General features: G+C 38.0%; 2 protein-coding genes across 2 annotated transcripts; both read right to left on the reverse strand.

Moving 5' to 3' along the window:
* Nucleotides 1-3,092: 3,092 nt before the first annotated feature.
* Nucleotides 3,093-24,934, reverse strand: LOC120296946 (olfactory receptor 14A16-like). The gene is made up of 2 exons (XM_039319016.1): nucleotides 24,748-24,934; nucleotides 3,093-4,067 (listed from the first exon to the last, which is right to left on the reverse strand). The coding sequence occupies exon 2, from the start codon at nucleotides 4,038-4,040 to the stop codon at nucleotides 3,093-3,095; it is 948 nt and encodes a 315-aa protein (XP_039174950.1). The 5' UTR covers nucleotides 4,041-4,067; nucleotides 24,748-24,934.
* On the reverse strand, nucleotides 22,546-26,680 carry LOC120296947 (olfactory receptor 14A16-like). The gene is made up of 2 exons (XM_039319017.1): nucleotides 26,573-26,680; nucleotides 22,546-23,878 (listed from the first exon to the last, which is right to left on the reverse strand). The coding sequence occupies exon 2, from the start codon at nucleotides 23,849-23,851 to the stop codon at nucleotides 22,937-22,939; it is 915 nt and encodes a 304-aa protein (XP_039174951.1). The 5' UTR covers nucleotides 23,852-23,878; nucleotides 26,573-26,680; the 3' UTR covers nucleotides 22,546-22,936.
* Between the last annotated feature and the right edge of the window lie 1,226 nt (nucleotides 26,681-27,906).

A 27,906-nucleotide genomic window follows, 5' to 3' on the forward strand; every position in this document is an offset into this window, starting at 1 on the left:
CTTTGCTGGATCTCTTCGCTAATGGGAGAGGCTTTTATTTTGGATCTGGTGGTTTTTTCCAGGTAGGTGTGGGATCTGTATTTAGGGGTTTGTATGTGGAGTCTTGGAGTAGGTTGGTTAATTTGGTTTGGTAGTCAGATGTGTTCATAACCACCGTGGCGTTGCCCTTGTCTGCTGGTAGGATTATTATGCTGGTGTCTTCTTTCAGGTTACGTAGTGCGGTCTGTTCCTCTTTGGGTAAGTTGCTTTTGGGTGGCTTGCTGGTGCAGAGGATGTTGGTGATTTTGAGTCTGATTTTGTTAGCCTCATCGGGGTTGATTTTGGTCAGGCTGGTTTCAACTCCACATATAATGGTTTCAGTGGGGATGTGTTTGGGAGCGACTGCAAAGTTGAATCCTTTGGAAAGGACATTGGTTTCGGCCTTTGGTGAGGATCCTATCTGAGATGTTATGAACTGTTTGTTTCATGTGTGGCTGTGAGGGAGGAGGGTTTTGTTTCTGGCGTTCTTGTAGTCTTCGGAGTTTGTTGGTGTGTGTATCTGTCTTGAGGGTGGTCTGTGTTTCGGCTCTCCAGACGGCGAGTTGTTTGGATTTTTCCCAAAGTGCGGGGTGGATCTTGTTGCTGAGTTTGAGGTGGAGTGTGAGGAGATCTTTGTTAATTCGGTCTAGGAGGAATCTTTTTGTGTGACGTTATTTCTGATTAGTGGCCAATTCCTGGTCTTTTCAGATCCGTTGTTGGTGCTGCAGAGTTGAGTGGAATGTCAGTTGGAAAATTTGGGATGATTTGGATGCTCGGCGGTTACGTAGGAATCGAGGTCACATAAAAATAAGCTCTTTGACTTCAGTTTTTCATAGGTTGATAAGGGCCAGTTCCAAATGGCGTTAGCGGGAGTATCTCTCGCTTGTTCATGCTGTGTGGGCGTTTTTCTATCTCGATGGCTTCTCTGATTATTCTGTTATTAAAATGTTCACTTTTGGCAATGGTTCTGGTATTCTTAAAGTCTACGGGGAGGAAATCCACCATCTGACCAGGACCTATGAAAAACTTGAAGTTAGATAGGATAGGATAGGATCCTCACCAAAGCCGAAACCAATGTCCTTTCCAAAGGATTCAACTTTGCAGTTGCTGCCAAATAAATCCCCACTGAAACCATTATATGTGGAGTTGAAACCAGCCTGATCAAAATCAACCCTTATGACGCTAACAGAATCAGACTCGAAATCACCAACATCCTCTGCACCAGCAAGCCACCCAAGAGCAACTTACCCAAAGAGGAACAGACAGCACTACATAACCTGAAAGAAGACAGCAGCATAATAATCCTACCAGCAGACAAGGCCAACGCCATGGTGGTTATGAACACATCTGACTACCAAACCAAATTAACCAACCTACTCCAAGACTCCACATACAAACCCCTAAACACAGATCCCACCACCTACCTGGAAAAAACCACCAGATCCAAAATAAAAGCCTCCCCCATTAGCGAAGAATAATTCCCAGAGAGAAATCATCCAGATGCCCCAAACTCTATGGTCTCCCCAAGATACACAAAGAAGGAACCCCACTCAGACCCATAGTCAGTTCCATAGGCTCACCTCTACAAAACCTAGCCAAATTTCTCGCCAAACAACTACAGCCCTATGCAGAATCCATCACCTCACACGTAAAAAACTCATTCCACTTTATAGAGATCATAAAGAAACAAAACTTACAGCCCAGTGACCTACTTGTGAGCTTCGATGTCATGTCCCTCTTCACCCAAGTGCCTATCAAAGAAGCCTTGACAGCTATCCAAAACAAATATAACTCCCCCAAACACATCTTAGATCTGACCAACCACTGCCTATCCAACACATACTTCATCTATAACGGACAAAAATACAAACAAACAGAAGGAGCACCCATGGGATCACCCCTCTCACCTGTCATTGCAAACCTCTACATGGAACACTTTGAAACCCTAGTTCTAGAAAAATTGGATCACAAACCCAAACTCTGGCTCAGATACGTAGATGACACCTTCATAATCTGGCCACATGGGAAAGAAAAACTGGACAACTTCCTCACACACCTCAACAGCCTACACTCCAAAATACAGTTCACCATGGAAACAAAAACTAATAACCAACTTCCCTTCCTGGATGTCTTAGTCTACAAGAAATCCAATGGCTCCCTAGGACACACCATCTACCAGAAGAAAACACACACAAACCGCTTTCTGCACGCTCTCTCACACCACCACCCAGCACAGATCAACTTCGTAGCCAAGACACTCATCTCCAGAACAAAACACTTAGCTGACGAACAACACCTAAAAACCGAACTACACACTCTCACCAATGTACTAACATTCAATGGATTCCAAAGAAATAAGATTACAAACCTAATCCAAAAAGAAACCCCCACTAAAATCCAAGACAGAGAACAAGAAAATGGCAACGCCCTCCTCCCATACATAAAAGGCACCACAGACAGAATCAGCAAGATTCTCCATAAACACAACATCAAAACAGCATTCTGCACAAACAGAAAAATATCCACCATCCTAAGAAACCCCAAAGATAAAATCGAGTTAGAAAATCAAGGAGTATATGAAATCCTATGCACTGCTTGTCCCAAGACATACATTGGCCAAACCAACAGAAGAATAAGTGCATGCATTGAAGAACATAAGAACTCAGTCAAAAAAGAGGAACCAACATCTTCCCTGGTCCAACACCTTAAAGCCACAGGACATGAATTTGACTTTAAAAATACCAGAATTATCGCCAAAACTGAACATTTTAATAACAGAATAATCAGAGAAGCCATCGAGATAGAAAAACGCCCACACAGCATGAACAAACAAGATGATACTTCCCGCCTACCAGCCATTTGGAAACCCTTAAGCTTATATGATCATCTATTACAGTTATGAAACTGACTTCTTGCTTTTTCATATTGTTCTGGTTACAAAAAAATTATGGAAAATAGTATGAACTCACCCATCCTGCCCACCATGCCAAAGGTCTAGTTTTGCCAAAGCACTTCTAAATGAAAGAAAAAATACTCTTGAGCTAAAATGAGTGAGAACCTGTTTGATGTAGCGCTTAAGGCACCACACTAGAAACCAGGACACAGTGACTTCTAGTTTTGCCATAGCAGAATTTCATTGAGGGCCACACCAGTCTCATGCTATAAATAATTGGATTGAACAGAGGTGGAAGAAGTGAATACAGAACAGTCAACCCCAAATCTAAGTAAGATGGGGTGTTAGAGGCAGGTCTCAGGTAGGCAAAGCATCCACTTAAAAAGAACATAGTCACTACTGTGAGGTGAGGAATACAGGTGGATAAAGCTTTTTGCCTTCCTTGTTCAGAAGGGATTCTAAACACTGCCTTGAAGATCACTGCATATGAAACAATTATAAAAGTAAAACAACCTAGTGCAGCAATAACACCGGCCACAAGAATTCCAGCCTCAAGTAGATTTAATGCAGAACAGGATAGTTTTAACAACTGTGGAATTTCACAGAAAAATTGATTAACTACATTAGAACAAAAAAGGATGGAAAAAGTGCCAGTGGTATGCAACATTCCATAGAGGAGACCAGCAACCCACACTAGAATTATGATTTCGGTACAGGATTTCCAATTCATCACCATCTCATAGTGCAGTGGGTGGCAAATGGCAACATACCGATCATATGCCATGACAGTCAGGAGGGATAAATCAGAAGCTTCAAAGCAGAGAAAGAGAAAATATTGAGCAACACAACCAAAATAAGAAATGTGTCTGGTGTCCAAAAGAGAATTTATCATGGATTTGGGGACAATGACTGAAACAATACCCAGGTCCTGCAGAGCTAAATTCATGAGAAAGAAGTACATGGGGCTGTGCAGTCGATGGTCAAAAGCTATTGCAGAGATGATGAGAAAATTTGTTGTTACAGTTGCCAGATATAACACAAAAAAGAAGAAGAAATGCAAAAGCTGCAGATGGCGATTTTTAGATAATTCCAGAAGCAGAAAATAAGGCACTGTGGTTCGATTCTCCATGCTTTATTGATGACAAAGCTGGCATAACTGAAAAGAAAGAAAGAAGGGAAATTCAGTTAGATAAAATTTTGGAAGTGGCATTTTGATATGTGTTGAGAACCAAACTATGGGCAGAATGAACAGAGGATCAGAACATGAAACACAAAGATGTAGGATGGGGATATTAAAGCACTCTCGTTTCCACTTTTACCCATCTGTACTAAAAAGTCACATTTTTTTCTTTCTTCTTTTCAGTTGTGCTATCTCATGCAGTGATCAAAAGCATTGGCTAGGAATAGAATAAAGTTGGTTCAGGTCTATTTTCATCAATGAAAGATTATTCAAAATAATTGGACCCATCATAATGTGTCTGCATTCCTACAGGTTTGTGGTAGTGTTGGAAAATTGGAGAAATACAATGTCTGGTGCTTTGTGCTTCTAGAAAAAAGACAATGTAAATCTAGCCAATATATATGAAAATAATTTGTTATATCTCTTATTTGGAAATCTTAAGAGCAGACATTTCCTCTTTGTATAATATCTCTCTGTGTGTATTTATGTAAGTGATGAAAATATTTTTTTCTCAATTTCTCTACCAGATATTAGGCTAAAATAAGAGCACAACAAGCCTTCAAACCAATACCTAAATACAAGATTATTAAACATGTATTTAAAGGCATATTGTTAAACAGAAAATTATAGAATTTAAGTTACAACATAACTGCTAGTTTAATATTCATTTAATCAAAGGGCCTCAAATAATAGCAGAATAAATTAATAAATTCCCTTATCCAACAATCAGAAGGAAGTGAAAACTCAGTTTGAAAAGGCAGCCTTCCACTCAATACAAGCCAATAATGTCTCTAGTAGAGTTTGGACAGAAAATGAGACACAATCTATTGCACCTTTGACCTCTGACATTTCAGCATTTTTTTCCAACAATGTTGAATCAATGCACAATAATACAACCATAATACTTAATCTGTCTAAAAACAGAAAAATAAAAAGCTTTAGGAATCTTACCATGCATTTCTTTTTCCTATAGAGATAGATTATGAGATGAATTTGCCAGTGCTAATTCATCTGTTAGTGATCAGCATGAAGGTTTGGTCCAAATGTCTGTTTTTTAATCTTCATAATTATTATGTGGAAAAGTCACCAATTTTAAATATATAGTTAATTCATTAGTTAAAATCTACACAGAAATATTTTTAAATCTCTCTTTAAGTAAATGCCATCCCGCTATTTTTCGTTTAGTGAAACATCTATCTGCAGTCATACTTATTTCTACTCTCAGTGTTTATTAATCTTTTATTTGTACACCAAAATGAAACTGACTTGTGTAAATAATACTGACTTTTACATGTTCATTAAAATAATTTGCCATTAAGAATACAATAGCTTCCTCTAGAACCATGTATCATATCACAAATAATAATAATAATAATAATTTATTATTATTATGGATCATCGCACAGTCAGCCAGATGTTCAGACTGGATTTGGCATTTTGTCTACCTATCGAGTCCTTACCCAGGACCTGGGATAGCCAAGATATTGTAATGGAGTTTGGCTTGGACAAATGTGCCACACTTACTATCAAACAAGGAAAAATAGTGAAAACTGAAGGAATCAAGATGCCCCACGAAAATAACATTAAGAGTCTGGATGAGGAAGAATACTACAAATACTTGGGTATCCTTCAAGCTGACAAAATCAAGCACACTGAAGTCAAGAAAAAGATTAGAGGTGAATACATCAAGAGAGTGAAGAAGATCTTAAAATCCAAACTCAATGGAGGAAATACCATAAAGGCAATCAACACCTGGGCAATCCCAGTCATTAGGTACACAGCTGGAATAGTGGACTGGACTCAAGCAGAACTAAAGCAATGGATAGGCAGACCAGAAAAATAATGACAATGAATCATGCCCTTCATCCACGCAGTGACATTGACAGACTTTATCTAACAAGGCAAATAGGTGGGCGTGGAATGCTACAAGTACATCAGATGGTTGAAGAAGAAAAAATGGCTTTGAAAGAATATCTGAAGAACAATGATGAAGATGCACTGAAATTAGTATATCAGGAAGGCTTACTAACTACTGGAGAGACCAAACTGGCCTACAAGAAAGACCAAATGAAGAACAGAATAGAGGCATGGGAAGACAAAGCACTAAATGGCCAATACATGAAAAAAATAGCTGGGAAAGCAGATAATAAAAAAACCTGGCAATGGCTAAGAGCAGGAAAATTGAAGAAAGAGACCGAGGGACTAATTCTGGCTGCACAAGACCAAGCCTTAAGGACAAATGCATACAAAGTCAAAATTGAGAAGACAGCAACAGACAGTAAGTGCCGCCTATGCAAAGAAGCTGACGAAACAGTGGACCACTTGGTAAGCTGTTGCAAGAAGATTGCACAGACTGATTACAAGCAGTGGCATGACAAAGTAGCAACAATGGTGCATTGGAAGATCTGCAAAAAATATCATTTGCCTGTAAGCAAAAACTGGTGGGATCATAAAATAGAGAAAGTCATAGAAAATGATAAAATTAAACTGCTCTGGGACTTCAGAATTCAAACAGACAAGCACCTGCAACATAACACCCCAGACTTAACAATTGTCGATAAGAAAGACAAAAAAGTCTGGATAGTGGACGTGGCAGTGCCTGGAGATAGCAGAATAGACGAGAAAGAACTGGAGAAGATAACAAAATACAAAGACCTACAAATAGAAATAAAAATACTGTGGCAAAAGCAAGCAAGGGTAGTACCAATAGTCATAGGCTCCTTGGGTGCAATCCCAAAACAACTGGAGCACCACTTGAACACCATTGGCATTGACAAATTCGCTATTAGTCAAGTTGCAAAAGGCGGCCTTATTAGGAACTGCTTCCATCCTGCGACGATACTGTAATACCATCAAACATCCACATCTGCCTATCCCAGGTCCTGGGTAAGGACTCGATAGGTAGACAAAATGCCAAATCCAGTCTGAACATCTGGCTGACTGTGCGATGATCGATAATAATAATAATAATAATAATAATAATAATATCTCAGATTATTAACAGAATGTGGGCTGCAATGTAAATAGTGAGAGGTGAAACAAAATGCCTGGCACATATTTCTTCCTTTGTCATTCTTTTTTACTTCCAGCTTTTAAAAAATGTCTATTCTGCATGCCACATGTAGGGGAAAAGCTGGATAGTGGTTAATAATTCTGCCAATTATATGCGGGAAAAGCCATATATATGGCTGCAAAATATAATGTGGACAAGAAATATGTCTGCAAAATATAATGTGGACAAGAAATATCAGGGTAAGAAAACAGGAAGGAAACATTCAATACAGGAATATAAATACAGATAAAATGTCATATTCCTTTAGTTGAAAGCCCCTCAACCTCAAAAAAGGTACTTACATTATACATATAAGTATGCATATCACACCTTCCCAAAATATTCTTATATTCTCAAAGTATTTGTCCTATCTTTAGGTATATATTCCTATGTACATTTACCTGAAATAAATTTTAAAATGTATTTGATATATGGCGGCATAGATAACACAAAATCTGAATAAGCCTTTTAGTATACCATATCAATAGTTGGGATGAAGTATTTTTCAAGCAAATTTTAATAAAATATTCTGGAGTACATCTATTTATATTTGTTTTTTTCAGGTATTAGAAAATGGAGTATATGTTATCTCCTCCAATTGAAGATGTTGCATGTTACTGTATATGGTGGTCTATCGTAGTTATGAAATTGATTTCTTGTTTTGTTATTGTTCTGGTTACAAAAAGTTTATAGAAGATAATATGAGCTCACCCATCCTGCCCAACCTGCCACAAGTCTGGTTTTGCCAAAGCACTTCTAAAGGGAAAAAAGAGAATAGTCTTAAGCTAAAATGAGCAAGAAACTGTTTGATATAATGCTTAAGGCACCACACTAGAAATGAGGAGACAGTGGCATCTAGTTGTGCCAGGTGGGTGACTTGGGCCAGTCACTCCCTCTCATAACCCTAGGAAGAGGGCAATGGCAAACCCCTTCTGAAAAACCTTGGCAAGAAAATGCAGTGATTTTTCCAGGCAGTTGGAAGGATTTAAGACTGACAGAACAAAACTAAATGTCAAAATGTTTGAGCAAATGACCATTTAAGAAGAGAACTCTTGGAAAAGCTGAAACCTTAACTACAGGTAGTCCTCGAGTACAGTGCAAATGCAGACCTAAAACATGGCTCACAGAATCACAGAAAATAAAAATTAGAAAGATAGCTTATATACATATATGTTTTAAAAATCAGGATACATATTATTGGCTAATAATTTTTTGGGGTTTTTTGCAATACATTGTTCCCTGCAATAAGGTAATAAAATAGATTTTTGTACCCTGTGGTCTCTACTCTTTCTCCAGAAGAATCCATTAAACATATATGGCAAAGCAACAAGAAATAAATTTCATCCTTTTTTATATTTCAGTATTTTTTACTCAAGTAAAAAACATTTGCAAAGATTGCAAAGTAATCCTAAAAAACTTAAGGAACGTACACAGTAAGATACAAGGATCAGAAATTTCATAGAGGCAGATAGTAGGATGGTTGACTCTTTCTCTGTATCTGACAATGGATCAGCATTAATTCTGAGATGAATGGAAAAAAAGCTAGAGAATAAAGAAAAACTGAACATCCCAGTGGAAGGGAAGGGCATGTATTGGGAGGTACAAAGTATATAATGTTGGAAGAATAATCTTTGGTTCATTCCATCCAGTTGGAACAATGAGGTTGGTGCAATGACTGCTGAGAAAGGAGGTTTTATTTAGGAAGCTCAAAACCACATGACAACAGCAGTGGGTTCTGGGTCAGCTGGCTGATTGGAAGGGTGAGTAGAATGATTTTTATACTTTTCTAAACCTTTGTGACTGAGACACCTGAAGGCATATTTGATTAGTTTAATAATGTATCTTTTGATATTTTGATTGTCCCTATCTGGTTTCCTGGGTGGTGAATGGTGTTAAGGCTAGCCTTGGAGAAAGGTGGGGAATGCAAATTTTGTGTGGTCTTGTGTTTATAGAATTGAATCCTGTCAATTTAATCTGTCTCAGTCTAAAAAACTGAGAATCGATTCTTAGCCATTTTGTTTCTCACCAATGGATACAATTAATCCATTTGCAGAATGTTCTTTTGGGATTACCTAAAGCTAATCCACTTGGCTTGGAAGCAGGGTTTTTTTAACCTCTAAGGATGGTTCTTTTCCTTTTTTCTGAGGGTTATCGAATGTGGAAGGTTGTTAAAATTCTTTTTACAATTCCCCCATTTTGTGCTAATATGCATATTTTTTTCAAATATATGTATTTTGCACAACTTAGATTCTGTCTGAATAAATTTGGTATCTGTTGTCTATTAGCTCATCATTAAAGAGACTTGGTTTGCCTTCTTCTTTGGTTTTGGAATGGTTGAGAGGCCAGTTCTTTGACAGCGGAGGCATAGGGGAATACACAAACAGAGACAGCAGAGGAAAAATCCTGTAATGGTTGCTGTGACTGCCCCTAAGATGAGAATTTTTAGCCAATGGCGGTCTAGTAGCCATAAGAAAAGCCCAAAGAAGTTGAAGGGAAATTTAACATATGCAATGTCTTGTGCTAATTCTTTTAGGTTCCTGATGTCACTTTCTATGAGTTCCTAGGTTTCAGTCACATTGAAACAACACATACCACAAAATACTTTGCAGCCCTAATTATGTCTTAACAATAAATAATCAATGGTTTCTCGATTTTCAAGTGTTGCTACTCTGACCTGTCCAAGTTCTCTGTTTATAAGTCCATAGAAACCTATAAAATACCTATAGTAGAATAATTAATACAGTAAGTCTATAGAAATCAATAAGAAAACTCACAGAAGAACACAGGAAATATGATTTAGTGTGTGTATGTATGTATGTGTATATATATATATATATATATATATATATATATATATATACACACACACACACACACACACACACACACATACAGGGACTTATCGGAACAACATTTCCAAATGCTTTCTCAGCACGTTCGGTTGATGACGGAGAGAACTAATCAACAAACTACCATGCAGCTTCAGCGTAAGATAGACACCCTACAGGGTTTCAAAGGTAATGGGGGAATGGATAACCTGGTCCATAACTTATCTTCAAAGAACTTTACTCGCCCCCAACTCGCCCTGCTGCAGCGCAATGTAGGATACAACCTCGCCGATGCCAACTTTTTGGATTTTATCGCTGCGTTGGAGCCCGCCATGCACCACGGAGATATGGGGGAGGATTCTGTTAATTTGGTTAGGCAGCAGGTCACTGGGCTACTTATGCACCACAGGCACTATCAGGTATTAACTAGAGATGAGATAGAGGCCCTGGGGCAACTCAGAAGGGACAATACCATTGTGATACTCCCTGCTGATAAAGGGAGGGCCACAGTGGTGTTGAACAAGGTGCATTATGTAGCCCAGCGGTTCTCAACCTATGGGTCGCGACCCCATTTGGGGTCGATCGACCACTTTTCGGGGGTCGGCAAAGGTGGCGATCTGCCATTTTGTCCCCTCCGGGGGCGGCGCCGCGCATGCGCGCTGCACATGGGGCGGCGCCGCACCTCTGGGGCACCGCGCATGTGCGCCATGCACGGGGCGCCACTGCACATACGCGCCACGCACGCGCGCCACACCCCCATTCGCGCCGCGCCGCGCATGCACATAACGTTTGTGTGACGGGGGTCGCCGTCACACAAACGTTGAGAAACGCTGATGTAGCCAAAGCACTGCAATTATTAAATGATAGAACAGCCTACAGAACTATTGAGAAAGATCCCATGGTGGTCTTAAAGAACAAAATCAACAAATTACTTGATAGCTTCAAACGAGCAAAAAAACTTGATGATGACACCCTGAGAAGAATACGGCCCAATGTTTCGGCACTTCCGAGGTTTTATGGGCTGCCAAAGATCCATAAGGAGGGTGCTCCAATTCGCCCCATTGTCTCATTCAGAGGCACCCCCATTTCGGGGTTGGTGAAGTAGCTTAGTGACCACATCGCCTATTTGGTAGATGGAAGCCCTACTATGGTCAGATCTGCAGAAGAATTCTTGGAAAGGATCAGGACCCTTAGGGTGGAGGAGGATGAGGTGATGGTCTCTTTTGATCTAGCGGTTAGAGTCCTGAAGGACCAGCTAGAAAAACAGGGAGGAGCTGGCCACCGAGATTCCCTGCAAACCGAGGACTTAGTACAACTCATAGAGTTGTGCTTAACAACCTATTTTACTTTTCAGGGTATCATATATGAGCAAGTAAAAGGCACACCCATGGGCTCCCCAATATCTAGCGTGGTAGCAGAGGCGGTTCTCCAACAACTAGAACGGGAGGCCATGACCCTCTACCAGCCCAAATTTTGGGCACAGTATGTTGATGACACGTTTGTGGTCATCAAACAATGTCATCAGGCTGACTTTATGGAGGTGTTGAACTCAATATACAGTATCCGGATATTAAGTTCACGGTGGAGGAGGAGATCCAGGGCTTGATAGCCTTTTTGGATGTTTTAGTCCAGAGCTCAATGGATGGAGCTTTGAACACCAAGGTCTATCGGAAGCCCACCCATACAGATCAAATCCTCCACTATTATAGCAACCATCCGGCCCCCCATAAAGCCAGCTGTGTCAGGACCCTGTTCAAATGGGTGCACTCGCACTGCAGCATGGCTGAGTCAAAGGCAGAGGAAAGGAAACATCTGTTCTGTATTTGCCGGATGAATGGATACCCCCCAAGGTTCATCAAACGGCATTGTATGGTACCAGAACCCCGAAACAGACAGCAGGACAAAGAACCCTTGACACGGGCCACACGGGTGTCTTTGCTGTATATTAGTAATTGTCTGAGACCATGGCCAGGTTGCTGGCACCACACAATATAAAAGTAGCCCATAAGCCCAATCAGACTCTGCGGGCAAAAATGATGTGCCCCAAGGATCAACTCCCTACCATCTAGAGATCAACGGTAGTCTATAAGATCAATTGTATGGATTGCCAGAGTAATTATGTAGGCGAGACATCGAAGAGGCTAAAAACACGCCTACACGAACACAAATTGGCAATCAGACGAGGCGAACAACACTCGCAGATCTGGGCTCACATGGCCGACTACGACCATCGTTTTGACTTTGGGAATACCCAAGTCTTGGCCAGTGATGCCACAAAGGGAAGTTGCCTGCTGAAGGAAGCGTGGTACTCAGGAGTTGATTCCATCAACTGACATGTGGATTTATGTTCAGCACATCAGGCCTTAAGAACATGGAGCGTGGGTAATCGTACCAATGCCCAAAGGGGGCTTTATCACGAACTGTATGGCCAGAATAAGGATGTGGCTCGGAATCCTCCCCTGTTCCACCACACTAGCAGATCTTTAGTTGGTATTCCCCACTCACTAAGAACGCAACTGCCGTTGGACTGACAACAGATCAACCCCAACGGATAGCTCTCGCAGGATTCGCCGCAACCCGTTGAAAGCAAGCCCCCCTCAGAATGGAAAGGTGGTATGCGGAACAACGGACTGGGATCAGAGGGATCGAGGAATAGATGGGATACGGGGAAGTTGGAGGAAGGCGATGAAGATGAGCCACCCCCTCCCAATGAGATAGTCAGGCATGCAATGGTGACTCAGTCACGGTTAAACGAAAGGAGACACCCCCCTCCAGCATATTTAGCATGAGGTCGGGCAACTAAACAACAGTTACGATCAAGGCAGAGGAGCCCCAAGAAAGGTGATGACCAAGGGTTGGGGGTGAACGAGGGTGATGCCTGCCAGCAATGGACTGAATGACGGAGCGCTCTCAATGGGATGGCAGCGAAGAACGCTTTGAGCATGTGCGGGAGAAGGGAGATTGGAACGGACAGCAGACCACCCAGTATGGTACATGAGAAGGAGGATGGAAAGGAGAACAACACGGAGTGGGGAGAGGAATCCAGAGTGCAACCTCAAGGGATGAATAGACAGGACCGAAGTGGACTCGTGATTCAGGGGGATACTGGAGGCAATCTAGATACCCCCCACCCTTACCCCCTAGGAGCGACCGTATGCAGGGCGATGGAGGAGTTGCACATGGGGGAGGGGCGAAGACCTTGGTCCTGAATCTACTTAATCCCGAAGCTACCGATCGAGTGGCATGTGAGGGAATCCTTTTTGCCACATGGAATGTGAATAAGAGATTCATGGATTAGAAACAAACACACAAAAACAAACAGAAACCCATCTCACACCAGAAAAAGTTGGTTTTATTCTACAAAGAAAAGCAAAATAATAACTTTAACATTGAAGTATAATATACTCGAGAAATATCCACAGATAAGAGAAAAAAACAATACAGCATCATTCAATAGAAAACTATAAATGTATGAGAAAAATTCATATCTCTTTAGCTGAAAGCTCTTCAACCTCATCAAAGTAAGTTACTGATGTCACCTAAAAGATTCAATGAATATATGGCATCTTTCCCAAGTACACTTCAACCGAACCTCAAAATACATGGGGAATCTTCTGTTTTGTATACATTTACAAAGGTATTGTGAAGGTAGTGGCAGAGATATCACAAAATAGAGATATTGGTATGCATTGTGAGTAGCTTGGATGGAATTCATTATTTCTCTTTTTTAATATAAATTTTATTGGTTTTCCAGTTTTACATCCAAATATTTGGAAAGCAACGTGGTGATTGGGTTAGGAAAAGTTCAATAACAGAATCTTTAGTACATATCTCAGGTTACATCATAAAATATTTCTTCTTTGTTTCCCTTAACATTTGCTATATCATATTAAAGCTAGTAAGTTTCTAATTGTATCAAACTCAGTTAAAACTTCATTGTCACATTTATCAGTACATTTTTGGTTATACATATCCATATCTTGTTTTTAAATTTTACCTATTTTTTTAGTTTTTAATTACAATACTCCAATTTAACCTTTAATATCCAAAGTATTTAAGTTTCGGGTAGCCCAAATTTCCTTTATCTCAGTACATAAAAACTATAATATCTAGAATGCACATATTATTTACTTAAAAATATTCTAGTTTTATTTTATAAACATTTTCTATTTCTCGCCCCAATATATCATCACCTTTATAGTGGAGTATCCTTTGATCTCTGTATTATCTGGGCTAAACAATCATTCAAGCCTATTTCCTAATAGTTGATTTTCATTTCCCATATAATTCTAAATTCTCAATATTAAACAAACTAATCCCTTATTTTTTACTATTTTCCAACTATTTTAATCTAATAAACAAATTTCCCCTATCTCAGAATCTCCCTTTAGCCCAATAGTTAGCAATTTAGGATCCTCTGTAGTGGACCAAAAGACCCTTTTTTTTTCAGTCTAGCTTTCTTTTTATGTCAACCAGGCTTCCATACCAATGCTTTTAACATATCAGATAGATCTCCCCTTCATTCTTGTACATGTTATTTGAATCAAAGGAGACCATCCAGTTGTCAGTTTTCTAAGACAACTGGCCCGTTTATAATCATTGAGTTGTCACCCTGGTGGCCCATTTCCCCATATTTGGTCTAATATAATTGTCTTCAGTTTGATCTGATCTTCTTCTTCCTCAGGATTCTTCTTGCTTGTGTAGAGAGTCATGTCCAGTTTTATAATTGTTATTTGATTGTCTAAAGTTTCAACAGGTTGTAGTTGTTGATTTTTAAGGTCCTCCATCTTAGTGTTAATTTCTTCCGCTTCTGTTGTTTTTTGGATTGTAAGTTCTTTGGTTGCAATCAGGATTTCACTTTGTAGATTTAAGATGGCACCTTTGTCTCTCAGTCTAGATTTAATTATCTCAGTGGCTTCAGGAATTTTTTTCAAGTATAAGTTTATAGTTAGCCAAAATTTGTTGTTGTGCTCCTCCATTTCTGACATGGTTATAGATGGTCCTTTAGTGAAGGCTATTTATTAAACAAGAGCCAGTAGTTGTTCACCTCCACAGTTCCTAAAAGTCAATTTCACTGCCCAGCTGTTCTCACACTTTTAATCTCTTTTAGATAATACCAAGGACAGATCTGGGCTATGAGCAGGTCTCTTTGTCAAATATTCATTTGCTGTACCAAGTTTCACCACAAGTTGTTCCCAACAGTATTTAAAGTCTTTTTCAAATCCGGGCTAGGTTTTTATCCAATTTAAGTTCTTTTTTTTTTTACAAGTAAATAGAATAGCAAGTTCCCATGAGAGTAGGAACTTTTTGGGTCCCCAGATATCAAGCAGATGCAAATCCAATTATTTAGTTATTCTTTTCAAAGCTTTATTTCCCCTAGGTAGTCTGACCCTGCCATTTTAGAGGTTGGGAGGAAGACGTTCCCTTCCCTCTCTCCTCACAGGGGGAAGAAATTTCAAGAAGCTTTTTACAGGAAGATACTTAGGGTACAGAGAAGATAATATCTCACCCAATTCCTCCGCGGTGCTTTCAAGGTGCTCGGTAGTAATTTTGGCCTTGGCTGGTAGCAGCTTATTGATGGCCGATCTTTTCTCTGTCAGTTCGAAGAGCTGCCGAGGATCAAACGGGAGGGCTGCCGCCTTTCCATAATCACTCAGGGGTCCTCTTCATGCTCGTTGCCCCTCCAGGGCAACTTCTGACCCTTTTCAGGGTCCCTCGGTGAGAGAAAACTGGACGATCCGCACATCCTCCAGTATCGCAATCGCAAACTGGAAGTCGGAATTCATTATTTCTCAAAGACATTTCAGTAAGATACCATCATTGGTGTAAATCTATTTATCTTCCTGTAGTTATTGGACCTGGGAACATATCTCATCTTTTCCACTTTGTTGTACTATTTCTGAAAGTTTACTGAATATTCCAATATGATGATAAGATGATAACCCATCATCTAAATTTAATACCTTGCTTTTTTATTTCTTGTGGTTATCCAAAGGTTATGTAGATAGTATCAGTTCACATAGCTTACACACCCTGCTTGATCTCTGGTCCTGCCAAAGTATTTCTTTTTTAAAAAATATTTTATTCATTTTTATTATTATAAAACATAAGTGCTTAGTAAACAACACGATGTCCAGATACATTTGTTACTCAATATTACTTCTTAGTTTCTTCAATACAAGTCTGTTCAATGTTACACAATCCATTTTTTCCTGATCCTCCTTTCTTCCCATATTGTTTTCATTTTCCTAACACTACACCAATACAGTTCTTGCTACTAGTAATACATACAAAATTAGATATACACATCCTCATCATATTTTTCTATACAAATAATAATATCAGTTTGTAACCCCTTTTCTAACCAATTTATATTTCAATTGTATTTGCAATTAAAGTCTCCTTGTTAAATCAATATCCTATTTTTCAAGCTCTTATTTAAGTTTGATTCCTCCTCAATATTCGGAGTATCATTGTCAGTTATAATTTTCTCAAAATTAGTTACATTTGTATAACTAAGAATTTCATTTATACAAACCATCCTAGTGTTTTCATATTTCCCATATCAAAAAAGTGCTATTCTAATTATAAATCATATCTTTGTTATTATAAAAGTTTATTTATATCTAAGGGTTATCTATTCTTTTAACCATATTCAAACATATTTAATCATATAATGCCCCTTCTTGTAGGTTAGATCAGGGCTTTTCAACCTTTTCACAGATTGTACCACTTTTAGGACATGACAATATTTGAATACCACCTGTGCTTAGCAAAGTGTCAAAAACCTGATGACTAAAAAAAAGGGGGGGTTGGGTTTTACTGATTAGATTCATTTGTTGTTATAGAAATGGTTAGTTTATAATATTATGGACAAGTAAAAAGTTGAGGCTCAATATTAATGCTTCCTTCTATTGCAACTTCCACTCACTTTTTTTGCCTTTTTCCTCCCCACTGTGTCCTACTATTTGCTTTTGTATTTTTGTATTTTATTCTATAATCTAATAAAATATTACAAACTGTAGAAAAAAAGGAAAAAAGTACCAGTTTTAATTTCTTTGGTGGCAGTTTTTTGCTAAACTACTTTTCCTTTGCACTGACAAATGTATAATGAATTTATCCATATTTATTAATATGCACCTCTACCAGCTGGCTGGTCAGCCCTTCTTCTTCTCTCCCTCTCCTCTTCTTCCTCCCTGCCTTCTGAGCACTCATTCCATAGTGTAGTAAGAATGCACCCCCCAATCTCTTTCCTATACTCTTAAAGACACAGGAACCAAGTACAAAGCAAGAAAGGCTCACAAACCCTCCCAGAATAAAAACTGAACTCTGAGTTTTTTTTCTTTAAGCTGTCTCAGGCATGTCACATGACACAATGTTGCAACCCAAGACTGAATGGCTCCAGCAATTGCAAAAAGCTTTAGCCTTAAATTAAGCCTGTTTATCTTCAAAGAAAACTTTCTAAAAGCCATAGACAGACTCAGGATAAGAGGGTAAAACTAATTACATTTGTTTAAAGGGATTAAACCTATGGAAGTCAACATTTTGGACTCATTGCTAGCCTGTCTGAAACAGAGTATAATATTCCAATAACCAAAGCACACAAACCAGCCTCTGAATTACAAAATACTGTAAAAACTGAACAAAAATCCTTATGGTAACCTAATCAAGCTGCCAGCTGATCCATAACTAAATAAACCAACCTCCTTTTTGACATGCTCATCTTCTAGCTTTTCATTTCATCAGCATTGATTGCATTCTCCTGGCTAGAGAAAACGAACCAGGGAACCTTTTCTTCCAGCAACAGCTTCTTCTTCTTCTCTGTCCTGTTTCCTCCCTGCCTGCTGAGCTCTCCTTCCCCTTCTCTTTTCCTGTTGTCTTTTTTTCCCTTTCCCACCCAAGCCACATCCTTTTATATCCTCTCCTCCCCCCTCCTTTTCTTCAGTTCAGCTCCAGCTCTGCACTGCTTCTGGAAGTGCCAATCAGCTGAAGCCCTGCGGCTCTTGGGGCTTCTGTCAAGCCCAGACAGTTCTGCAGCTGCAGCTGACTCTCCCTCAGGCTTGGTTTCTTTGGCTTATTCCCCTCCCCTATTACACTTCTCTAGGATGGTTGCGTACCACCTGCCATTTGGCAAAGTACCACAGGTGGTACATGTATCACTGGTTGAAAAGCCCTGGGTTAGATCTTCTATTTTTTAAGTCTAACTCTAGCTTTCTTCCTTTGCCAAATAGTTTTCCAGGCCAAGACAATTAAATCACCAAAGAATTTTTTCTCTATTTTTATGAATGTTGCTTGAAATGGAAAAGACAATTTAAGTAGGGTATTTTTGAGAGGGAATTCCACCCATTTATATTTCTTAAACAGCTCCCACTTTCCTTCTCCCTCAACTTCTCTTTTCATTTTTTGTCTCCCATTTTCTGGCATTTCCACTAACAGTTCTTTAGTCCATTTTCAAAGACCTTCTTCCTTGTCCTCAGGTATTTTTTGAAGACCTAAGGGGTAGAATGTCTTTTCCATTTCCATTATTGTAGCTAAGTCTTGCAGGGTTTTATTTGTCTGTGCCAATTTGTACTCCCCTTCTTTTATATTTTCCATCTTTAAATCCATTTCCTTTGTTTCATCTTCTATTTTCTGACATTTGTTCATACTATGTGGTTGTTTTCTGGGAACCTTCTAATTGTAGGTTTAGATTAGAGATTTGCTCATTTATGTTAATTAAATTGTTTTTAATCTCATCATAGTTTATTCTTGTGTCTTCTTTATGTAAAATAATTGTCCCTCCCAGACAGATCTAGCCAAAATTCAAGTTTTTCATTCTCTCCAAATAGTCCTTAAGATTAAAAACCAAAGCTCAATAGATGTTTCTAACCCAAGAAGGTCAGGGTAGTAAGTATGCCAAAATATTTTTCTCTGTTGCCAGCTGTTCTCTGTTAAGCTAAGAGTCATCGACAACAAAGAAGCTAAGTTGTTATCTACTTATAAACTTCTTGCCAGGTCAGCTTCAGTCATTACAGCTATGATGCTATACTCTAATCCACAACTAGATGTCACTCCATACCCATTTTCCAACTCTTAAAACAGTTGATTTTTTTATATTTCGCCCCAATATTCTTTTGAAGAGAAAATCTTAACAGTTTTCTCAGTTCTCAGATTTGTCAAAACTATAATTTTATATTGCTTCTACTTCAGTATTATGTATTTCTGTCCCCCATAAAAAAATTAAAATGCTGTCTCCATTCCTTGGAAGGGTGGTACTGCAGTCCCCTTACCTCTCATGTTTGGAGGTTTTAACTTCTTGGGAATCTTTTCCAGGAAATCCAGTCATAAAATAGTAAAGAAAGGATCAATATTCTCACCCAGATCCAAGCACACTGTTTATGATCTGCTAATTCAGGGCTTTTCAACCTTTTCACAGACTGTATCACCTTTAGGACATGACAATATTTGAGTATCACAAGTGGCTTAGCAAGGTGTAAAAAACTTAACAAAAAAAGAGGAAAAAAAAGGGATAAAGTACACCCACTCAGATGCACCACACTTGAGAAGCTTTTCAGATAGATTTACTGTACCTGGTCACTCATTCTGAAAATAGCTGCACTTTGGGTTTTGACAATACAGATATCCTCAATTACCATCCACATTTGAAACTGGTTACTGGTCATTAAGTAAGGCAGTAGCTAAGAGATGGCACTGCTGTGCTTATGAACTCTGTTCAGCTTTACAGACCTGCAAAGATTCTAAATGCAAGGATAGGTTGCCCAGTTAGTTTTTCCATCAGTTGTTCTCTGAACAGTTGCTAAATGAGGCGGTCACTAAATGATATTACTTTTATCAGTAATTTATACTTAATCCCTTTTCTAGTAATGATTACCTTATCACAGAAATATTCATATGTCTGATAATTTAGCTGTAGTGCAACCAACTTCCACATGCAAGGTGTTCAGTGAGCTGCCTACCAGTCACAGCTCATTTTTCAATTAAAGTATTGCTCCTTCAGATCCTTTACTGATGTGGCTGCCTAGGAGCATCTGCTCCCACCCACAAAGCTGCACTGAAGAATTTTACATATTTTATTCAAGTTGAGAGCACCTTTCTAAGTACTTTTCAGAAAGCAATAAATATCCTTCCTCAAAACTATACATAGAGATTATTCAGGATTCCATACCCCTCCCTGCTTTTGTCAGAGAGAAGAAGTTCCCAGAGGATCAATTCTCACAGACAGGCCGGCTGCAATCCTCTCAAAATAATGTGATTTCTTGTTGCTGAACTCCAATACCACAGCCATAAGTAGGACCATACTGGATAGATTGAAGGGAAATATATCCCAGCAAATATGATTGGGCAGAGATTCCCAATTCATCTTAAAGCAAAAATAAAAAAGAATAAAACATGCTATTTTATTGAAATAAAAAATTCTGGACCAATGAGCAAACTCTGATCCTTAGCAGTAACTCAGCAATAGTTAATAAAAAAGGAAAGGCAACAGGGTCCTTCTGAAGAATCCAGATATCTTTCCAGGGTTTCTACAAGTCCATTTTTCAAGACAAAAATGATCAGTCCATAATTAGAGATGACTCTCAGCACCTTCGTTTGCATTTCCAGGAGATTAGCAACCTATTTTCACCATTTTAATACTTAGAACCTCTACTCTTCCCCTCACAAAAGACTACAAAAAGCCACATCCCTCTGTCTCCCAAAAAAAAGATTTTCCTATCCCTCCTCAGCCTAATATCTAGGAACCCCTCCCATTTGAAGCTTTCTAAACTTCCTTCATCCAGATTTGGAAAATAAACTGTGGCTGCCTTACTACAAGCTAACCCAACTTCCAGAAATGTGGTTTTACAGCTGATTGGCTGTGGCTGTGTGCACCAATCCTGGGCTCCTGCCTAGCTCACTTACTCGTGCTTCGCTGGAAAACATGCTGCTTGCTAACTTAGAAGAAGTGCCAGGATCAGTGCTGGGCTACATCTGATCTGCACTTCTGGGCAGCTCAGCAGAAGCGCAGATCATCTGTAGCTGCACTCCTTGGCTCCTGCCCAGCTCATTCGCTCACTAACTCAACCTTCACCTGAAAACATGTGCTTGCTAAACATGCCACTCGCTTGCTCACGTTTCTCCCAAAAACACTCTGCTTGCTCACTCACCCTTCCTCTGAAAACAGGCCGCTCGCTCTGTCTCTCCTCACTGCTTCAGTAAGAAAAACCTCTTCTCTTCTCGGTCTGCCTTTTTATACTTTCTCTTCTCTCTGACCTCCTCCTCATTTTCTCTTCCGGGTGCACCAGAAGCTACAATTACCATGTCACCATGTGTGCAGATCCTGGGGATTCTGCCAAGCTTTGCAGCTCCAGGTAATCTCCTCTAGATCTGTGCAGCTCTGCTTTAACTGGTTCCCTCTCCCACTACAATGAGCTAGGGCTCACGTACTACTAGCCACGTACCACCAGTTTAAAAGCCCTGTGCTAATTAGTGCTTTTTTCTTAGGTTGTCAGTAGCTGGAAGCTGGCTGCCAGAATGCAGCCAGCCTTTCCCCTGCTGGTTTGGAGGGCTTTTCTCAGATGAAATGGATTGAATGCCATCTCTCCATGATCAACGAGGGACCCCTATTTCATTATCACCTCTCTGGGGTGACTTTAGGCCTTTTTAGGGACCCCAGCAGGGCAAAATCAGACATGGAAAGCAGAGCCCTGCCTTTCAGCATCCATATCACTATGACACCAAACTGGAAGGCCTGCCAAAGTATTTCTAAAGAAAAGAAATATTCTGTGTTAAAGAAACTGAAAACCAATCTGATGCAGAAGTTAAGGCTAGAAACCAGAAGACTGGAAGTTCTATTCCCCCTTAGGAATTTTGCCAGCTGTGTGACTTTGGGCCAATCCTTCTCTAACAGCCCTTGAAAGGAGGCAATGGCAAACCATTTTTAAAATTAAAGTTGCCAGGAAAAAAATATAGGAACTTTTTAAGGCAGTTGCCAGGACTTGAGGTTGACTGAAAAGAGCAAAATATCAAAGTTTATGAGGAAATGACCATTACAGGTCAGAAGTGTTATAGAGACTTATATGCTCTTAGAAATGCTGAAGCTTTAGACCACATTATTTAAACCTCCTCTGTATTTCAGTTTTTCCCCTGTCAGAAGCATATTTTGGAGTTAAAACCTGAGCCAGTTTTGCTCAAGAATAAATGAAAATGAAATCCAGACATCTTTGAAGAAAGGAGAAATATTTATTTCTAAAAGCAAAAAGTTTGGCTGTAGGGGGGGGCTGCAGAGAAATGGGGTACAATGACGTACTTTTATAGGGGAGTTTGTCTGAGGTGTGGAAATGTCTATATGCTGATTCTAGGGTGACACTTGAGGGTTGTGTGCGATTGTGTATGTATGTGTAGGTATATAATCTATGATGTTTATTCTTATGAACATGTAATTCTGCTGGGAGACCTAATTTAATTAATTTTATTTGTGTTTATACACCTTGTCCTTTGATATGTGGATTAGGTCTGGGGAACTTATTCAGTGGTTTAAAGAAGTGAAAAAAAATTGTCCCCCCCAAAAAAAAACCCAAAATATTTTTTATTATTATTTTTTATTTAGTTTCAACTGTCAGTTATGTGTCAATTATGTAGTGGAGACATTGATTCTCAAACCATTCTGTTAATGTTTTAAGAGAAGATGTAAATAATATAAAGAATAAAATATATTTTGATATAAAATTTCTCACACCACCAATTGTACACTCTGTATCTCACTTCACTAAACAACAGGAATTGTCAGCATGTGGAATGCCAAAGCTGCCCAACATCCATATTTAGAAACTGTAAAAGGTGTTGAAAGTAATTAGGGACATTTGTAAACCAACATATATAGTGCTGGATTTGCTGCATCCAAACTATCCCTTTCTACTATATTCTTTTATTCACAGAAGTAGGGAAAACTATAGTGAATAGAATATAAACAATATTAAAAGAATTTATCAAAATCTCCACAGTTGAGAAAGGACAAATTTGATATTTTTATTTCTCATGCTATAAATGATTGGATTGAACAGAGGTGGAACAAGGGCATACAGAACAGTCAACCCAAAATCTATATAAGATGGAGTATTAGTGGCAGGTCTCAGATTGGCAAGGCATCCACTTAATAATAAGATAAACACTATTGTGAGGTGTGGAATACAAGTGGATAAGGCTTTTTGTCTTCCTTGTTCAGAAGGGATTCTAAACACTGCCTTGAAGATCACTGCATAAGATACAACTATAAAAGTAAAACAACCTAGTCCACCAATAACACTGGCCATAAGAATTCCAGCCTCAAATAGATTTAATCCAGAGCAAGATAGTTTTAATAATTGTGGAATTTCACAGAAGAATTGATTGACAATATTAGAACAAAAAAGGATGGAAAAAGTGCCAGTGGTATGCAACATTCCATAGAGGAGACCTGTAACCCACACTAGAATTATTATTTCAGTACAGTATTTCCAATTCATCACCATTTCATAGTGCAATGGATGACAAATGGCAACATATCGATCATATGCCATGACTGTCAGGAGGGATAAATCAGAAGCTTCAAAGGAGAGAAAGAGAAAATATTGAGCAACACAACCAAAGTAAGAAATGTGTCTGGTATCCATGAGTGAATTTATCATGGATTTGGGGACAATGACTGAAACAATGCCCACATCCTGCAGAGCTAAATTCATGAGAAAGAAATACATGGGGCTGTGCAATCGATGGTCAAAAACAACTGCAGAGATGATGAGAAGATTTGTTGTTACAGTTGCAAGATATAACACAAAGAAGAAGAAGAAATGTAAAAACTGCAGATGCCGATTTTTTGATAATTCCAGAAGCAGAAAATAAGGCACTGTGGTTCGATTCTCCATGCTTTATTGATGACAAAGCTGGCATAACTGCAAGGAATGAAAGGAGGGAAATTCAGTTAGATAAAAAAATTTTGGCAGCATTTTGATATATGGAGAAACAGGAAACATCAACAAATGTAAATCATGGTCAGAATGAATACAGGATCAGAGCATGGAAAACAAAATTTTAGGATGGGGATATTAGAGCACACTCTTTTTCATTTTTACCCAGCTCTACTAAAGAACTAATGACCAACATCACATTTTTTCTTCTTTCCTCTTTTCAGTTGTGTTATCTCATGTAGTGATCAAAAGCATTGTCTAGGAATAGAACGAAGTTGGTTCAGGTCTATTTCCATCAATGAAAGATTTCCAGAATAATTGGACTCATCATAATGTGTTTGCATTCCTACAGGATTGCGGTAGTATTGGAAAATTGGAGAATTCCAATATATGGTACATTGTGCTTCTAGAAGACAGGCAATGTAAATCTAGCCAATAAATATAACAATAATTTGCTATATCTCTTACATAGAAATCTTGAGAGCACACATCTTGAGAACTTAAGTTTCAACATAACTGCTATTTTGATATTCACTTGGTGATAAGCACACAAATATACCACTGTTAAATACATTTAATCAAAGGACCTTATATATTAACAAAATAAATTAATAAATCCCCTTATACAGCGATCAGAAGGAAATGAACATTTAGTTTGAAAAGGGAGTCTCCCATCCAATAAAAACCAAAAATGTCTCTAGTAGAGTTTGGGCAGAAAGTGAGACAAAACCTACTGCACCTTTGAAGTAGGACATCTCAGAATTTCTTTTAACAATGTCGAATGCCATATAAGCACATTTTCAACAATAATACTTGTTTAAAAACAGAGAAATAAAAATATTTAGGAATCTTACCATGCATTTCTTTTTCCTATAGAGATAGATTATGAGATGAATTTGCCAATGCTAATTCAGATGAATTAGTGTTCAGCTTATGTATGAAAGCTTGGTCCAAATTTCTGTATATTATAACTAGTTTTTATTCTTCATAATTATTATGTGCAAAAAATACCAATGTTAAATATTTGGTTAATTCATTAAGAAAAAGAAAAATTACTTACAACATAACTCTTACTTGACATTCATTAGGTAGTATTATACGTAATAAATACAATACACTGGAAAATATATTTTTTAAAGAAATCAGATATAGACCAAATGAATAAATAAATCCTCCAACAATGGAAAGGAAAATGATAGTCCAATTTGGGGAGAAAAAAAAAAACAGTTTCCCCTCAAGTGGAAACCTCTACTCTCTCCAGGAGAATTTGGCCACAAAGTGAGATGCAGCCTATTAGAACTATGAACTCTGACATTTCAGTATTTCTTTCAGCAATGTGGGCCCACATTTTCAATAATAATACTGTAATGTTTAACAATAAAACAACATTTAGAAATATTATCATTTCTTTTATTCATATCCAGGGAGATTTGAATTTTCTTTGGTAAGGCTAATTTTCCTACTATTGATCTAATTTTCAGGTTTGGTTCTCCATATTTCATTTATAAAAAAGCTGGTATAACTGCAAGGAAGCAGATGAGGGAGAAGTAGTTAAATAGCATTTGGGAACTATCATTTTAATATGTGTTAAGAATAAAAAAACATCAAGAAATGTAAAAATGGACAGAATGACCAGAGGAATCTGAGCAAGAACCACAGTTGTACAGTGGGGATTGCCAATTTCAATCCAATTGTACTAAAGAACCAAGCACCAACTTCACATCTTTTCTTCTTTCCTTTTTTTCAGTTCTATTACTTCATGTACTGATCAATTGCCTAGGAATTAGAAAAATCTTCTTCAGGTCTATTTTCATCAGTGATAGATTACTCAGAATAATTGAACCCATCGTAATGTCTCACTTTTCCTACATAATTGTGGTACTGTTGGAAAATTGGACAATTCCAATGTATGATGCTTTGTGCTTTTAGAAGAAAGGCAATGTAAATCTAGCAAATAAATAATGAATTAATTTGCCAAATCTTTTACTTGGAAACCTTGAGAGCAGAAATTTCCTACTTGTATAATTGCTCTCTGAGTTTGCATTTGTCTGCATTTGGAAGTCTTTATGTAAATGATATAGATATCTTTTTCTCAATTTCCCTAGCAGATTTTAGGCTAAAGAATAGAATACAAAGCCTTATTACTAATAAACTAATATACAACATTCTTGAACATGTATTTAATGGCATATTGTTAAATAAAAAATGATAAAACTACTTACAACTTAACTGCGGATTTGATATTATAACTGTCTTTTATTCTTTATAATTATCATGTGGAAAGGTAACAACATACCGTATGTAATTAATTCATTGTTTACTAGCTACACATAAATCTCTCGAAATTGTCTTCTGTTTCATAATGTTTTTAAATCTGCTGTTTGAGGTTCAATTTCTGATAAATTATATTAAAATCATTTGTTGTTATCCTTAAAACAACTTAACTTATTCTATTATATCAAAAAAACTATCTTATGCAATTATTCTCTTAAATTATCTTCCTGCAAAGAAGTTATAAAGTCAACCCTGAGATACAACACATAAGGCATTTTAAAATAAATACCAATTTGCTCCATAAAAGAGGGAAATATCATTTCTGTTAAATTTTCAATTTATAACTGACTTATTTCTTTCTATAGATATTATCTTCTATGCTGTTAAGAATGTTAAATATCTTACCAAGTCAGTGCTGTCCTACTAATTTTCATGGAGTGAAACCTTTATCTGCATTCATAGAGATTTCTAACCTGAATGTTTATTAATCATTTTTGTTGTGTTTCTCTCAAGAGACTTCTATACCAAAATGAAACTGATTTATTTGTGGTTATTAATATAGTTAGCAAACATAAATAAAACTCCCTCCTGTGTGTACATTAAGATAATTGGCAATTAAGAACACAACAGCTATCCCAGGACCAGTTATCACAGTCCTATAGAATAATAATATTTCATATTGGGAGATTTCTATTCTGAATGTTTATTAATCTTTGTTTTGTTTCTCTCAAGAGACTTCTACACCAAAATGAAATGACTTATTTGTGTTTATTAATATAGTTAGCGAACAAATAAAATTGACTCCTGTGTATTTAACATAATTAGCCACTAAGAATACATAATCCTAGGACCAGTTATCACAATCCTATAGAATAATAATATTTCAGATTGTTAACAGAATGGGGGGCTGCAGTGTGAATTGTGAGAGGTGAAACCTGAGTCAAATGAGAAGACCTCCCTGGCATATATTTCATCATTTCTGATTCTCTTTTATCTACACTTTTTAAAAAAACCAACTTCTATTTCTGCCTGCCACAGGTAGGAGAAAGCTTGAAACCCATAGAAACCTAGTCAATTACACAATAAAACCATATGGTATTACTGTGGGAGCCCAAAAAAGATATAGTTATTTGATTAATACAGAATAAGATTCTGTGTTACAGTATGGGTAATCATATGCCAAAACACTGAAGCAGAGTAGTGTTAATGCAAATGAACATGGTATTTTGAGGAATTTAGTAAAATCTTTTGATTTCTCCCTATTTTAAAAAAGTCTAAATGTTTAGAGCTCATTTGAGCTAACCTTCCCCCCCCTTCCTGCTTGCTGAATAAAGGTGTGGAATCTTTACATAACTCCAAAGCTCTTGTTCTCTGTGTAAGTCTCACACTTTTGATTCCCATTTCAGAGCCCTGGACTTCTCCAGATGGAGCAAGCATTAGAAAGGGTCTTGAAGGATTTGTGCTGTTTGATATATGTAATACCCACACAAATTAGGTAAATGTTTAAAGACTTAGAGCAAAGCATAGCAAAATAGTAACTATAACTGTAAAGCATAATGTGGACAACAAATATCCACAAATAAGGCAAGTAAACAAGAAGGAAACATTCAATACAGGAATATAAATATAGAAGAAAATGTCATATTCCTTTAGCTGAAAGCCCCTCACCCTCAAAAAATGTACTTATATTGTCTAGATCAGCGGTTCTCAACCTGTGGGTCACGGCCCTTTTGGGGGTC

The sequence above is a fragment of the Crotalus tigris genome, unplaced genomic scaffold (assembly GCF_016545835.1).
Source record: "Crotalus tigris isolate CLP2741 ecotype Arizona unplaced genomic scaffold, ASM1654583v1 scf7180000021944.90088, whole genome shotgun sequence".
Lineage (NCBI taxonomy): Eukaryota > Metazoa > Chordata > Lepidosauria > Squamata > Viperidae > Crotalus > Crotalus tigris.